Source organism: Hevea brasiliensis, chromosome 13 (genome assembly GCF_030052815.1).
Source record: "Hevea brasiliensis isolate MT/VB/25A 57/8 chromosome 13, ASM3005281v1, whole genome shotgun sequence".
NCBI lineage: Eukaryota > Viridiplantae > Streptophyta > Magnoliopsida > Malpighiales > Euphorbiaceae > Hevea > Hevea brasiliensis.
In genome coordinates, this window is record NC_079505.1 from 76,112,326 (window position 1) to 76,126,242 (window position 13,917).

General features: G+C 36.6%; 1 protein-coding gene across 3 annotated transcripts in view; it reads right to left on the reverse strand.

Annotated features, from left to right (window-relative positions):
• Nucleotides 1-271: 271 nt before the first annotated feature.
• Nucleotides 272-13,917, reverse strand: part of LOC110637905 (ABC transporter C family member 12) — a 29,619-nt gene continuing 15,973 nt past the window's right edge. For all 3 annotated transcript variants that reach the window (XM_021788299.2, XM_021788291.2, XM_058132229.1), the window contains 12 exons: nucleotides 13,619-13,759; nucleotides 12,860-13,060; nucleotides 12,617-12,715; nucleotides 12,374-12,526; nucleotides 11,689-12,080; nucleotides 5,570-5,750; nucleotides 4,857-5,180; nucleotides 2,486-3,242; nucleotides 2,081-2,202; nucleotides 1,542-1,787; nucleotides 890-1,301; nucleotides 272-636 (listed from right to left, as the gene is read on the reverse strand). In XM_021788299.2, coding sequence (XP_021643991.2) covers nucleotides 539-636; nucleotides 890-1,301; nucleotides 1,542-1,787; nucleotides 2,081-2,202; nucleotides 2,486-3,242; nucleotides 4,857-5,180; nucleotides 5,570-5,750; nucleotides 11,689-12,080; nucleotides 12,374-12,526; nucleotides 12,617-12,715; nucleotides 12,860-13,060; nucleotides 13,619-13,759 — 3,126 coding nt within the window. In that variant the 3' untranslated portion in view covers nucleotides 272-538. The remainder of the gene's footprint in view (nucleotides 637-889; nucleotides 1,302-1,541; nucleotides 1,788-2,080; nucleotides 2,203-2,485; nucleotides 3,243-4,856; nucleotides 5,181-5,569; nucleotides 5,751-11,688; nucleotides 12,081-12,373; nucleotides 12,527-12,616; nucleotides 12,716-12,859; nucleotides 13,061-13,618; nucleotides 13,760-13,917) is intronic.

Consider the following 13,917-nt stretch of genomic DNA (forward strand, 5'->3'; position numbering starts at 1 on the left):
TATTGGTTAATGGGGTTAACTAAATTTAAAAAAAAAAAAAACTAGTGGTGTTAATGGTATTATACATGTTGATTAGACATCGTTAAAATTTAATTAAAAGTTAGTTTTAATATATTTTAGTAATAAACTCTAAAATAACTAAATAATTTCATTCAAACCTTTTTTTTAACAGCATCTAAAACCACACCTTTCTAAAAAGTATTTTTTTTGGCCTCAAACCTCAATCACAAACATGCCCTTAATGTTATATGAAAAACTCTAGTTGATCATATTGGCTGATCATAATGATTCGTCATCGTATTATTTCCTCTGCAAGTAACATAGTTCAAGCTACATTCCTAAACAATGTACTATATATAAATGATTATACTTGCAAATTAAATTGCAAAGTTTCAAGCAGAGCTATTCTCTACCTTCAATTTTTTCATCTAATGTACCATGCAATTTACATTATTTTATTTATATCAGAAGAAACTTTGTCTACACTTCAACTTTCTACCTTCTAAAACATTGGATTCTTGATGTTTCCCGTTGTTCCCTAACTTTCAACATTGTCCCAATCAAGGGATTCATTTTCGTAGTCATGTTCTAACTCCTGAAGCCTGTTGTAGGCCAACCGGCTCATCATACTGAGACCTGAAACAGGAAACAGGATTGGGATCAGAAAGAGTAGGCAAAAAACATTACTCACATGAACTTATTCATGATGTTGTAGGCAGAAAGAGTAGGCAAAAGACCTAATCATTGAAATTTCTCACAAAATGTACCCTTTCATGGTATTGTAATGAAACAAAAAAACAAACTAACTTCCAGGACACACAAACTTGGGAAAAGCATGTAAAGAAATATGTATGTGTCTATGTCTACATGTGGTGCAAGGTATGTTTACCTTCAATTATTCTGTACAAAGACAACCACCATCTTTCTCTGGGAACCTGGTACCGTTGTAGTGTATCATCTATTACTTCATTGTGCTTCCCCTCCAGGACATGCTGCAAAGTTATCACTGCATCTTTTGTTTTTTGGAGTATATTGTTCTCTTCTCCGCTAACTAAACTTTGAAGATCATTCTGTGAGAGGCTGACTGCAAGGGCGAACTGGGCAGCAGCAGCCCATCTTGATGAGGCTATCCATCTCCCATGGCCATCTGGCCTGTTGGTCACTTTATTTAATTTTTCTTTCCTCTCAAATACTAAGCTACGCAAGTACTGAGCGTTTGCAGGTCCTGTACTTTGAACCATCCTAGAGAATGCACTTCCTTCATTTGATAGCAGCTCCTTTGGAGTAGCATGTTCTAAGACCTGAGAGGAAAAGTTGAAAATTCTTAATATATCAACTAAATAAATCTTTCTATAAGTAATCTTGGAACCCTAACGATTTATGAAAAAAGTTAAAATGTGCAGGAAAAAAAGATTTTAATGATTTCTGCTCCTGCTTTTTTGGACACTGAAAGTTTTAGGATTCTCTATTTTAAATAAACTTGGTTAGAGCAGGTAGGAAACACAAACATTTTCAAGACGAGCTGATGATTTAAGGCATACCTGACCAGCATCAAGCACTAGAATTCTGTCACAATCGATTATGGTATTTAGTCTGTGTGCAATAACAAGCATTGTGCAGGATTTAAATTCTTCTCGAATGGTTTTCTGAATAAGAGCGTCAGTTCTGACATCAACAGCAGCAGTTGCTTCATCAAGAACAAGAATCTTTGACCTTCGTAGCAATGCTCGTGCAAGACTTAATAATTGCCTCTGTCCAACACTGAAATTCTCCCCGCCCTCATAAACCTTGATACAAGAATTGCACATTAGTCAGCAAGCATAATGTCCCTCTTGTTTTGAATAACTGATATGCAACTATATATATACATATATATATAAGTCCGCTCAAAGTTCAAACAGAAGACTTTGCAGTTTTCACCTATTGATTCCCCTTTTTTCCTCTATAAATTTGACATTAATTCCTGGCGTGCTTTTATAATTCTTTTCATGTATGAATTGGTTAAGCCAAATATGCTGATTGACTTCCAGTTGAATAAGGTAGCTACATAAATATAAAAATATATAATTGAGGTTCATACCTCAACATCTAGACCAAAAGAATTCTTCCTGATGACCTCCTTTAGATGTGCCCTCTCTAAAGCCTCCCACAGGTCCGCATCATTGTGTTCACCAAATGGATCAAGATTAAACCTTACAGTTCCTAGAGAAAAAGAATAATTATAATTGTCTGTATCTTTATAGTTAATCCAAAAACAAGAAGCACGGTAGATTTCTCTCATCATGACCTGCTGATAGTGGATTAAGAACCTGGGCTTACAAATTATTTGTTTGTTAAGCATAAAAGATAAGTGAGTTTTCAGGTGGAAGACAATAGTGGAACAGAAGCAGGGGAATAAAATCATTACAAATCTGCAAGGCAGTATAGGACTGAAAAAAGTACTGTAGAAGTTAACAAAATCTAGTTTTTAGATTGTCAAAAGTACCTGAAAAAAGAACTGGAGATTGTGGTATGATACCAAGAGCTTTTCTCAAATCTGTCAGTCCAAACTTAGAAACATCACATCCATCAATGACAATTTCTCCTCTTTCCAGTTCTACAACCCGGAACAATGCATTAAGCATGCTAGATTTCCCTGCTCCAGTTCTCCCCACTATTCCTAGCTTCTCACTTGGTGAAACTGAGAAGGACAATCCATGCAAGACTGGAGGAAGTTCAGGTCTATAACGCAAGGCAACATCCCTAAACTGAATTGATCCTGAAGCAGGCCATGCTGATGGAGGACGATTACTCTCAATTATAGCTGGAGCTTCAGAAGGCAAGTCTATATAAGTGCCAACACGCTCAACAGAATTGAAACTATTTTCTGCTCGACTTGCTTGTCTAAGAACACCACTCAATAGATTGGTAATATTCAGAGTATAACTGAGAAGTAGACCCATAGTAGATGCAAATGCCACCCGGTTATCTGTTCTGCTATTCTGCAATACCGCAAAGGTTGCAGTCAACCAAATCATTATCCCTCCTAATGATTCCAATCTTATGGTGAGCCAACGATTTGAACTAATATTCACAAGGGTGAATCTGATGTTATTGTCCATAGACTTCCCACTGATGTTGGCCATTCGGTCATATGCTTTGTATGCACGGATACTTGATAAGCCATTTAAAGCTTCTCCAAATTGTGCATAAACTGGAGATCTGGTGATGGAATCCAAACGTTTTACTTCACGGGATGTAGTCTGTACAACACATATGATCATAATTATTAAAGCTTGTACATAAGCAAAGACTAGTGCAAGATGAGATAACTGACATCAAAACATTAGATCGTTCCACATCAATGGAAAAAGATGCTTACAGAAACTGATTGCAAGGAATTGATAAGATTACAAAAGAAGTAGCCAAAGGGCACTATTCTCTCTCCTTGCCTTCTCCCTCCCCAGTAAGTTTATATCAATTATGTTGAACAAAAATTCAATCCTCTTGAGATGATTCTTTAACATAAACTGAAAGAAGAAAACTAAGCCTATTATAGATACAACATTCTGCATGATGGTGTCTATGTTAGGTTTTGTCTTTGGGTGCTCAATCACCACCTTTCAACTTTTCCAGAAGGACAATGACTATGTCCACTGAGATGGTCTATCATCCATTGAATTGTCAATAACTCAATATGATTATGGTAACCCATGCTGAAAGTTACTGTTAGAATTGATGAGATTTTACTTTAATTTATGGGATATGCTCGTGAGACAATCATGAATTGATTAGCTTAATTAGTGCTTGTATTAAGGAGTGATTTAAGGAATGCCATATATCTCGTATCTTACATTATAAATATGGACTTTTATGTATTATGCTAAGTACAAGTAAATGAAAATGTAATCCTTTAAGATTCATTCCAATTATCTCCCTTTCTCTCCCTTTTCTTCTTTCTTTCTAAAAATTCAACATGTTATCAGAGCTTGTAGAAAATTCTAGGGTTTCTGCGTTCTTATTGTCCTCCTTCTTCACAAAGCAATGGGTTTCAATCCCAAAAGCTACTTTCCTTCTTCAGGGATTGAGTCCCAAAGCTATGGGTTTTAGTCCCAAGCTATTCATCTTCCTCTTCTTCTCTTTCTTCATGATTTAAGAGTCTAGGATTGAAGTCCCTACTCTCTTCTTCTACTTCATCAGAGCCTACGGGTTGAGTCTCAGCTATTTTTCTCTGATATTCTCATTATTCTTCATTTTAGCCTAGGGTTTGAGTTCCATAGCTATTTTTCTCCCAATTTCTCATTCTTGATGATGGATCTGTAACTTCAACAAAAATCTCATCAAGAGGGAGTGTTGGAATTGATAAAATTTTACTTTAATTTATAGGATATGCTTATGAGAAAATCATGTGATTGATGTGCTTAATTAGTATTTGTATTAAGAAGTGATTTAAGGAATGCCATATATCTTGTATCTTCCATTATAAATATGGACTCTTATGTATTATGCCAAGTACAAGTAAATGAAAATGTAATCCTTTGAGGTTCATTCCAATTCTCTCCCTTTTCTCCTTTATTTCTAAAAACTCAACAGTTATAATATATGTGCGTGTGTTTCTTCTATTCTTAAGTGAAATCCTAGGAATTGACAGCTGCAGAATCCCTTAATGTTTCTAAATACTTCCAGGTTCCTTTACTTAAGACCCGAGTCAGCTTATTTATCATTTCTGCACAGAGGGAAACTAGAAACATAAAGGCTGAACTAGTTGACATAACTCATGACATGTTAAAGAGCAAAAGAACAGAAACCAAATAATTCATACACTGTAGATGCAAAATCAATCTGATGTACAAATAATGTGGTATTCCTTGGTATACCTGATAGTATAGATAGGCTGCATAAAATAAGATGAGAAGTGGCATTATGGCCCACAGGGATATTGTGCTCACGATGCCAATCAGCACGAATGTTGAAAGCAGCTGCCAGACTTGGTTCAGAAACATATTTGCAAAATTGGCAACATTGCGATCTATTTCACCCAGATCTTTTGCAAACCTATTGATTATTCTTCCTGTTGGGTTAGTGTGGAAGAATAGCATAGGAGCCCGTAGGATTGAATCTAGCATGGCATCATGCAGTCTTTTAGCTGCACGAAGACTTGAACTGATCAACCAATAAGAGTTTGCCAGTGTCACTGTTACCTGAACCAGATATATGAAGCAAGCCTTTAAAATCTGTAGCAATTGCTCAAATTATTTCCTTTTTTCTTTGTTTTCTTTGATTCTACGTCTATTCTTCTATTTTCTACAACTATTGTAAATGTAAAAAGAAAAATACTGAAATAAACTTCATTTTTCTGTGAAAATCTCATAAAATGACATGCCAGTGCAAAAAAAAGGTTGGGAAGACAATTATCAAGGCATTTTTTCATGCAACCCATTCTTTTGGTATAACATAATAATATTAGACTAAAATGTTCTTCTAAATCATAGGAAAAAAGACCTCAAGTTCTTTGAATAACTATGCATAAGGTTGAAAAATTGGAATAGGAACAAATGGAGATTACAACATCAACCAACAGTAGACATACCTGACCAAGTGATAGAAGTGCATAAATAAAAATGTAGAATCCAGGCCTATAACCTTCTGAAGTGCTTTGATCTGTCCAAAAGCTTAGCCATGTACTACTTGAAACTCGAAGAACTTCAGTTGATAAATAGAATACAAACAGTACCATAACCACCCAAGTGCCTCCTAATGAATTCTTATACCTGAAAATGTACAAAATAAGTGCATAAATATACATAATATCTGAATAATTAATGCATTCTTAACCTAGGACAAGAAACTAATGCCGCATCTTATTAGCTCCATAAATAAAAAGGAGAAATTTATCCACAGAAAAAGGCAAGGATAAGGCTCTTCTAGGAAGTACAAAATTGGGGAAGAAGGAAAGAAAAGAAAAAGGGAAGAAGAAGAAGAAGTTCCAGATTTCTAGGCTCATCCAGTTCAGATCATGTCTGAACTTGGCAATTCCTGTGGTTTGATGGAATTTTGTCTGATCAACAACTGATCCACAGAAAGGCATTGGAGTGTTGATGTCAGCCACTTCATAATACAAAAAATACTTCATTAATTAGATATGTATTAAAAAGAAAAATGAAACAAGGTTTAGCAATATCTTGACACACAAATTTTTTGCATTGGTAGTTTGGTACCAAACAAAATGAAGAAAGCAAGAGACATAGTGATTTGCATAATATTACATTTTGTAAATGGGTAGATTAAACCCCAAAAAAATGATGGAATCTTTTAAGATGAAATTTCTCTAAGACTCTAAGATATTATGTAAATGAACATAATTTGCATGCATGTACAGACAAAACGTTAAAAATACACACTTATTACTTGTATGCATATTGTGAAATGCATACATTTTAACATTTATGAGCAGCTCTTCTAAAGTTTCATGTTTGTAACTAATGCCTATGCTATCAAAACAAGTAATGGTAATTTCTCATAACCATGCTATTAACAATAGACAACTCATGTTCCACTTCTTCATGGAACAGGTACACCGAGATTGTCCACTGAATTTTCCTGAATGTGTTATTGCAGTAACAAAGACATTAAGACTTGTTATGGAAAGTCAATCACTATGTTATGGAAAGTCAATCACTATATTATTTCTCTGTATATTTTGTATTCTGTATTCCTATTTAGGATTTTTTATTTAGGATTTCTTCCTAATTAGTAGAACACAATTATAGGAATCAATTGTATATATATACCCATGTACAGATTAATTGAGATCAAGGAGAATCATCTCTTTCTACATGGTATCAGAGCAGGTCATCAATCTAGGGTGACTATTTGTTCTCATTACCCAGCTCAGGAGAGACCTTGGCCGCCGACCGGCCGTTTCAAACCCGATCAACATCGCTGGTGTCGCCTCAACCCCCTCATTCCACCACTGAGTGCTGTTGCCTGATTTAGTATACCATTAAAGGACTTCTGAGGTTTGGCTCTCAGATCCTATTTCGGTATTTGCTTGATTTGTGATTTTGGGTTATTTTGCTGCTATAAGCACTTTGGATTAGCGTTTCGGTTAGTTTTCTTTGTCTCAACAAATGGCAGACAATAAGAATGTTATTTCTGATGTGATTCCGGTGATGACTAAGATCACGGAACACAAACTTAATGGTTCGAATTACCTGGAGTGGATTAAGACTGTTAGGGTCTATTTGCGTAGCATTGATAAGGATGATTACCTTACTAAAGATCCGCCCAATGATGATACACGACAAACTTGGCTAAGGGAGGATGCTCGGTTGTTTTTGCAGCTTCGGAACTCGATTCATAGTGAGGTAATTAGTTTAATTAATCACTGTGAATTTGTTAAGGAATTGATGGATTATTTAGATTTTCTGTATTCTGGTAAAGGGAATATCTCCCGTATTTATAATGTTTGTAAGGCATTCTACCGTGTTGAGAAAGAGGATAAGTCTCTCACGGCTTATTTTATGGATTTTAAATGGGTATATGAGGAACTTAATGTATTGTTGCCTTTTAGTAATCGATGTGAAAGTTCAAGAGCCCAACGGGAGCATTATGAGTTTTCTTGCAGCCTTCCTTGAGTATGAGACGCAAAATCTCATATTCTCTAAATTTCCTCTTTGCATGAAACGTTCACATAGGTCCTTTGCAGAGAGTACTCAATCTTCACAAGAGTGCTCTTATTAGCCGTAATCCAAATGGACAGGTAATAGAAGAGGAAGTAGAGGAGGAATTACTAATCAGATAATGGAGAGGCTAGTTCTAATCAGGACTCAAGAGGAGTCATTTGTTATTATTGCCATGAGCCTGGCCATACAAAATATAATTATCCGCAACTTCAGAGGAAAAATCACCGATCACAGATGGCAAATATGGCAGCAGAGAATTCTACAGTATCTTCCTCTGAGAAAACTATTTTGGTATCTGCAGAGGATTTTGCACAATTTTTCCAGTATTAGGCATCTCTAAAGCCTATCCGTTCCCCTGTTACTGCGATCGCTGAGTCAAGTAAATCCACTACATGCCTTGTGTCTTCTTCATCCAAATGGGTTATTGATTTTGGTGCAACAGATCACATGACAGGTAATTCTAGTCTTCTATCTGCTTTTCAGTCTAATCTCACTTCCTCTATTGTTACTTTAGCTGATGGCTCTACTTCTTGTGTTATGGGTTCTGGAACTGCAAACTCGACTTCGTCAATTTCTTTGTCTTCTGTTTTGTGTCTACCAAAATTCTCTTTTAATCTACTTTCTGTTAGTAAACTTACTCGTACCTTAAATTGTTCTGTTTTCTTTTTTCCTGATCAGTGTTTGTTTCAGGATTTTACAACGAAGCAGATTATTGGTAGAGGACGCGAGTCAGACGGTCTCTACATTCTGGAAAATCATGTATCGCGGTCGCTTGTTTGCTCCAGTACCTTAACACCTCTTGAAGGTCATTGTAGATTGGTTCATCCTTCTTTGTCTACCATAAAGAAGTGTCCTCAATTTACTAGAATGTGAGTCGTGTCAGTTTGCAAAACATCATCGTTTGCCTTCTGTGTCTAGAGTCAATAAACGGGCTTCATCCCCTTTTGAGTTAGTTCATTCTGATGTTTGGGGTCCTTGTTCTATTACATCTAAAACTGGATTTCGTTATTTTGTTACTTTTGTTGATGATTACTCTCGTGTTACCTGGTTATATTTAATGAAGAATCATTCTGAGTTATTTTCTATCTTTTGTGCCTTTTGTAATGAAATCAAAACTCAATTTAATATTTCTGTGCGCATATTAAGAAGTGACAATGCCAAAGAATACTTTTCAGCACAATTTCAGCCTTATATGACACAAAATGGCATTCTTCATCAGTCTTCCTGTGTGGATACCCCATCCCAAAATGGCGTGGCCGAAAGAAAAAATCGTCATCTTCTTGAGGTAACTCGTGCTCTTCTTTTTCAGATGAAAGTACCTAAACACTTTTGGGCGGATGCAGTTTCTACGGCATGTTTTTTGATTAATCGTATGCCGTCTTCTGTTCTTAATGGGGATATTCCTTTTACTACTTTGTTTCCTACAAAATCTTTGTTCCCTATTGAACCCCGTATTTTTTGTTGTACCTGTTTTGTGTGTGATGTTCGTCCACAGGTTACTAAATTGGATCCAAAATCTCTCAAATGTGTCTTCCTTGGGTACTCCCGGCTCCAAAAAGGGTACCGTTGTTTCTCTCCTACTCTTAATCGTTATCTTGTTTCTGCAGATGTCACATTTTTTGAGTCCACTCCATTTTTTCCTCCATCATCTGTGTATGAGAGTCAGGGGGAGGAGGATGATCTTTTAATATATACTGTCCAACCAAAGTCTAGTCCTCTCCCACAGCCTGTTCCTTCTGTCTCTAGACCTACTCGACCTCCCGTTGTTCATGTTTATTCCAGGAGATTGGAGATTCCTGACTCAGATCCTCCACCAGCTACTTTGTTGGGAGATCTTGTACCTCATACTGACCATGATTTTGATCTAGACTTACCCATTGCTCTTCGTAAAGGTAAACGTTCATGTACTTACCCTATATCTTCTTTTGTTTCTTATAATCAATTGTCTTCTTGTTCTCGATGTTTTGTTACTTCTTTAGACTCTGTTCCTATCCCTAACATCTCATCGTGATGCTATGAAAGAGGAAATGGAGGCTTTAGATGCTAATGGTACATGGGAACTATTGCCTTTAAGAAAGCTATTGGTTGCAAATGGGTATTTACAGTAAAGGTAAATCCTGATGGTTCTGTGGCTAGGTTAAAAACACGCCTTGTAGCAAAAGGATATGCTCAGACATATGGGGTTGATTACTCTGATACTTTTTCTCCTGTAGCTAAACTTACTTCTATTCGCTTATTTATCTCTTTAGCAGCTACATATGATTGGTCCCTGCATCAATTGGATATCAAGAATGCTTTCCTTCATGGTGATCTTCAGGAGGAGGTGTATATGGAGCAACCATCTGGATTTGTTGCTCAGGGGGAGTTGAGTAAAGTTTGTAGGCTTCGGAAGTCTCTTTATGGCTTGAAACAAAGTCCTAGGGCATGGTTTGGGAGATTCGGTGAAGCAAGACAGAATTTGGTATGCAAAAGAGTAAGTGTGATCACTCGGTAAGATTTTATAGGCAATGGTCTAATTCTCTTGGTAGTCTATGTGGATGACATTGTCATCACCGGGAGTGACTCTGCAGTATTTCATCTCTTAAAACCTTCTTCCAAACTGACCAAAGACTTGGGATTGTTAAAGTATTTCTTGGGTATCGGGTTATGAGAAGTAAGAAGAGTATTTTCTTGTCTCAAAGAAAATATGTCCTCGATCTATTGACAGAGACAGAAAATTAGGTGCTAAGCCTTGTAGCGCACCAATGACTCCAACTTTACAGGGATAGTGAGTTGTTTGAAGATCTAGAGAGATACGGGAGATTGGTAGGAAAATTGAACTACCTTACGTCACTCATCCCGACATTGCTTATGCCGTTAGTGTGGTAAGTCGGTTTATGTCTTCCCAACTGTTGCTCATTGGGAAGCCTTGGAACAAATCTTGTGTTATCCAAGGGCGCCCAGAAGAGGTTTGCTATATGGTAATCATGGGCATTTGAATGTTGAATGTTTTTCGATGCCGACTGGCTGGATCTAAGGTTGTGGAGGTCAACTCTTGGATATTGCGTTTTATTGGAGGAAATTTGGTGTCTTGGAGAAGCAAGAAGCAGAGTGTAGTTTCTCGATCTAGTGCTGAATCCGAATCTGAGCCATGGCATAATCAGATGTGAGGTAATATGGATACTTCAATTACTAGATGAGACAGTTTTAAGACCTCAAATTGTGGTGTGATAATCAAGTCGCTCTTCATATTGCTTCTAATCCGGTGTTTCATGAGCGACCAAACATATTGAGATTGATTGTCACTTTATTCGTGAAAAGATTCAACAGATCATCTCAACAGACACATCAAAGCGAGAGCGATTAGGAGATATTTTCACAAAAGCTCTGAATGGAGCTAGGATTGACTACATTTGTAACAAGTTAGGCATGATTAACATCTATGCTCTAACTTGAGGGGGAGTGTTATGGAAAGTCAATCACTATGTTATGAAAAGTCAATCACTATATTATTTCTCTGTATATTTTGTATTCTGTATTCCTATTTAGGATTTTTTATTTAGGATTTCTTCCTAATTAGTAGAACACAATTATAGGAATCAATTGTATATATATACCCATGTACAGATTAATTGAGATCAAGGAGAATCATCTCTTTCTACAAGACTGTTAAATACAGAAACCCATGCTTTTAACCAAATGGAGACAAAGTTTTGGTGTTAAGAAATACGCTCAATATGGTGCTATGAGCACCATATACAAACATTTGTAAGATGAGTTTGACAAGAGGTCTTTATTCTATGGTGTCATGAGGAACTATAGAAACAATTGTGGTTGCCTTGGTGCACCTAGAGGTACTTCTGGATGGAGGTCACACATTCAATAGTAAAGCTCTTTCTCTAAATTCCCCCTCCCTGGCACCACACCCCCAAAAAAAAAAAAAAAAAAAAACCCTTCTCCCCCAACACACACACACAAAAAGGAATTGTAAAACGTGTAGAATTACTTTATAAAGCAAGAGCCTGAAAATAATGTCCTATATTACCTCATCAAAACCTTCCAACTTACGATGCCGGTTTCCCTTTCTTCTTGCTTGACAAGCACAGACTTCCTTCCTTTCCCTTTCTTTGCGTATCCTACATTTTGTGAAAACTCATTCAGCTCATCAGTCGCTGGTTTTGCATTTTTCTGGTCAAGATTTTTGCTGTCCTCTTTTCCTTCTCTTTGTTCTTCCATTTCTTCCATTTTTCCAGCATTTTCCATCAGTTTCTGGAACAGCTTGCCACCCTTAGAGAGTTCCTCAAAGGTTCCTTCCTCTTTAATTGTACCCTCACTAACCAGAATAATCCTATCCACCTGTGGAAGAAAATGTAGCTGGTTTGTAACAAGAACTCTAGTTTTTCCTCGCAATGCTTCCTTGATACAGCTGTTGAAAACCTGAAAAAAACTTGAGATTAGACCAGTGCAAAGCTTTCATAATATTTTACTTATAAAGCTTCAAGATATTGAACCAGTGATGACCTCAAAGAATTATTAGAGTAATCAAAGGAAATCTCTTTTAAGCTTATATTGTGTAAGCTTAAAAGATAACAGAATCATCATATTGAATCATTATGCTCATAATACTGAACCATGTGAAGGTTACCACAGAATGTAGCAGTAACAACTAACAACATTGCTTATCAAGGTATACCTGAGATAAGCTTACACAGTTTAGAGTGAACTAATACCTGCCGACCAACATAAGCATCTAGAGCACTTAAAGGGTCATCGAATATGTACACATCTGAATTGGAGTAGACAGCCCTAGCCATAGAAACTCTTTGCTTTTGCCCACCACTAATGTTGACACCTCTTTCACCTATCTCTGTGAGGTCACGGCCCTGCAAAGTAATTAAGAGGTGATAATCAAGGAGATATCCCAAATTTAATAAAAGCAATGACAATAACACAGATTCACGAATCCACTTAACAGGAAGTAAGTCGAGATCATGATGTAATGCTGTTACATCAATAGCTTGCCAATATCTTGTGGATTGATACTCAGAGCCAAATAATATGTTGTCACGCACCTGCGAGAATGAATTTTCTGGATCAGAACTAGACACGCACACACACTTAAAATTGAGAATCACTAGAATAGCAACCAAAATGCAGAGCAATATATGATTAGAAAAGAGATCAAAATTGAAACAAAAAAGTGGGCTGCAACTCACAGTTGCATTGAAGATCCATGAAACTTGAGGAACATAGGCAACAGTTCCTCTAATAACGACACTGGTATTTGCCACAGAAGGCAGCTCCCCAAGCATTGCTGATATGAGTGACGTCTTTCCTTCTCCGGTCCCACCAACAATTGCAACTAAGCTCCCAACTGGTACATCCAGATTGATATTTGACAACGTAGGCTTCTCAGCCTGAAAAAGCATGAGTATTGAGATTTCTATCCCATATTGAAAAATACATATTTTTGGACATCATAATGTGCATCAGACCTAATCAAACTTCTGTAAAACAATGTTTATGCAAGGCACCTTAAATATCAATTTGTTACTCAGTATTATAGTCACTCTACAAAGAGCATAAACCATTGTACCCAGATTTTTGGACAAATTTTTTAATGCTATCCTATCTCCCAGGCAATTGTTTTGGCAGCTCTAAGTCCTATCAAATAAAAAAAATTGAGGTGCATGACACTTCATATTCCCTGAGGCTGAAGCTGCTGAACCCTCAAACATCTTAAGCATGTGACAACTAGTGTCATGTTTTGGTTTCTCATTTGGAGGAATGATTCATATTGCAACTTTAAATGCTCATCAACATTGGCATCAATCCATTAAGTAATAGTAACATTATAAGGGCCAAATAATAGCAATGTCTTTTCATTGAGAGAAGAAATAAACTTAATAACTGGAAATATACCTACATAATTCATCAGAAAAACAAATACAGAGAGAGAAGCTTTAGAAGTTAACCTTTGAATCCCATGAAAAGTATCCATCCTTGATTGAGATGGCTGGAAGTCCTGGCTCAAGAGGTGGATTTGGTGCTAGAATTCTCTCCTCAGCTAAAAATAGTTCCTCCAGGCGTTGTAATGATATATTTGCATTTACAACCTATCAACGATTTTATTATTAGATGTTTATGTACTGACAAACCATTTTGAGTAACCTTGTGTACAACTATCCATACAAGGAAAGCTCGAGATGCAAGGAACACAAATATTGTTTTAAGCATGTAAGAAGGGAACAGATTCTGGGAAAAAAATTTGTGT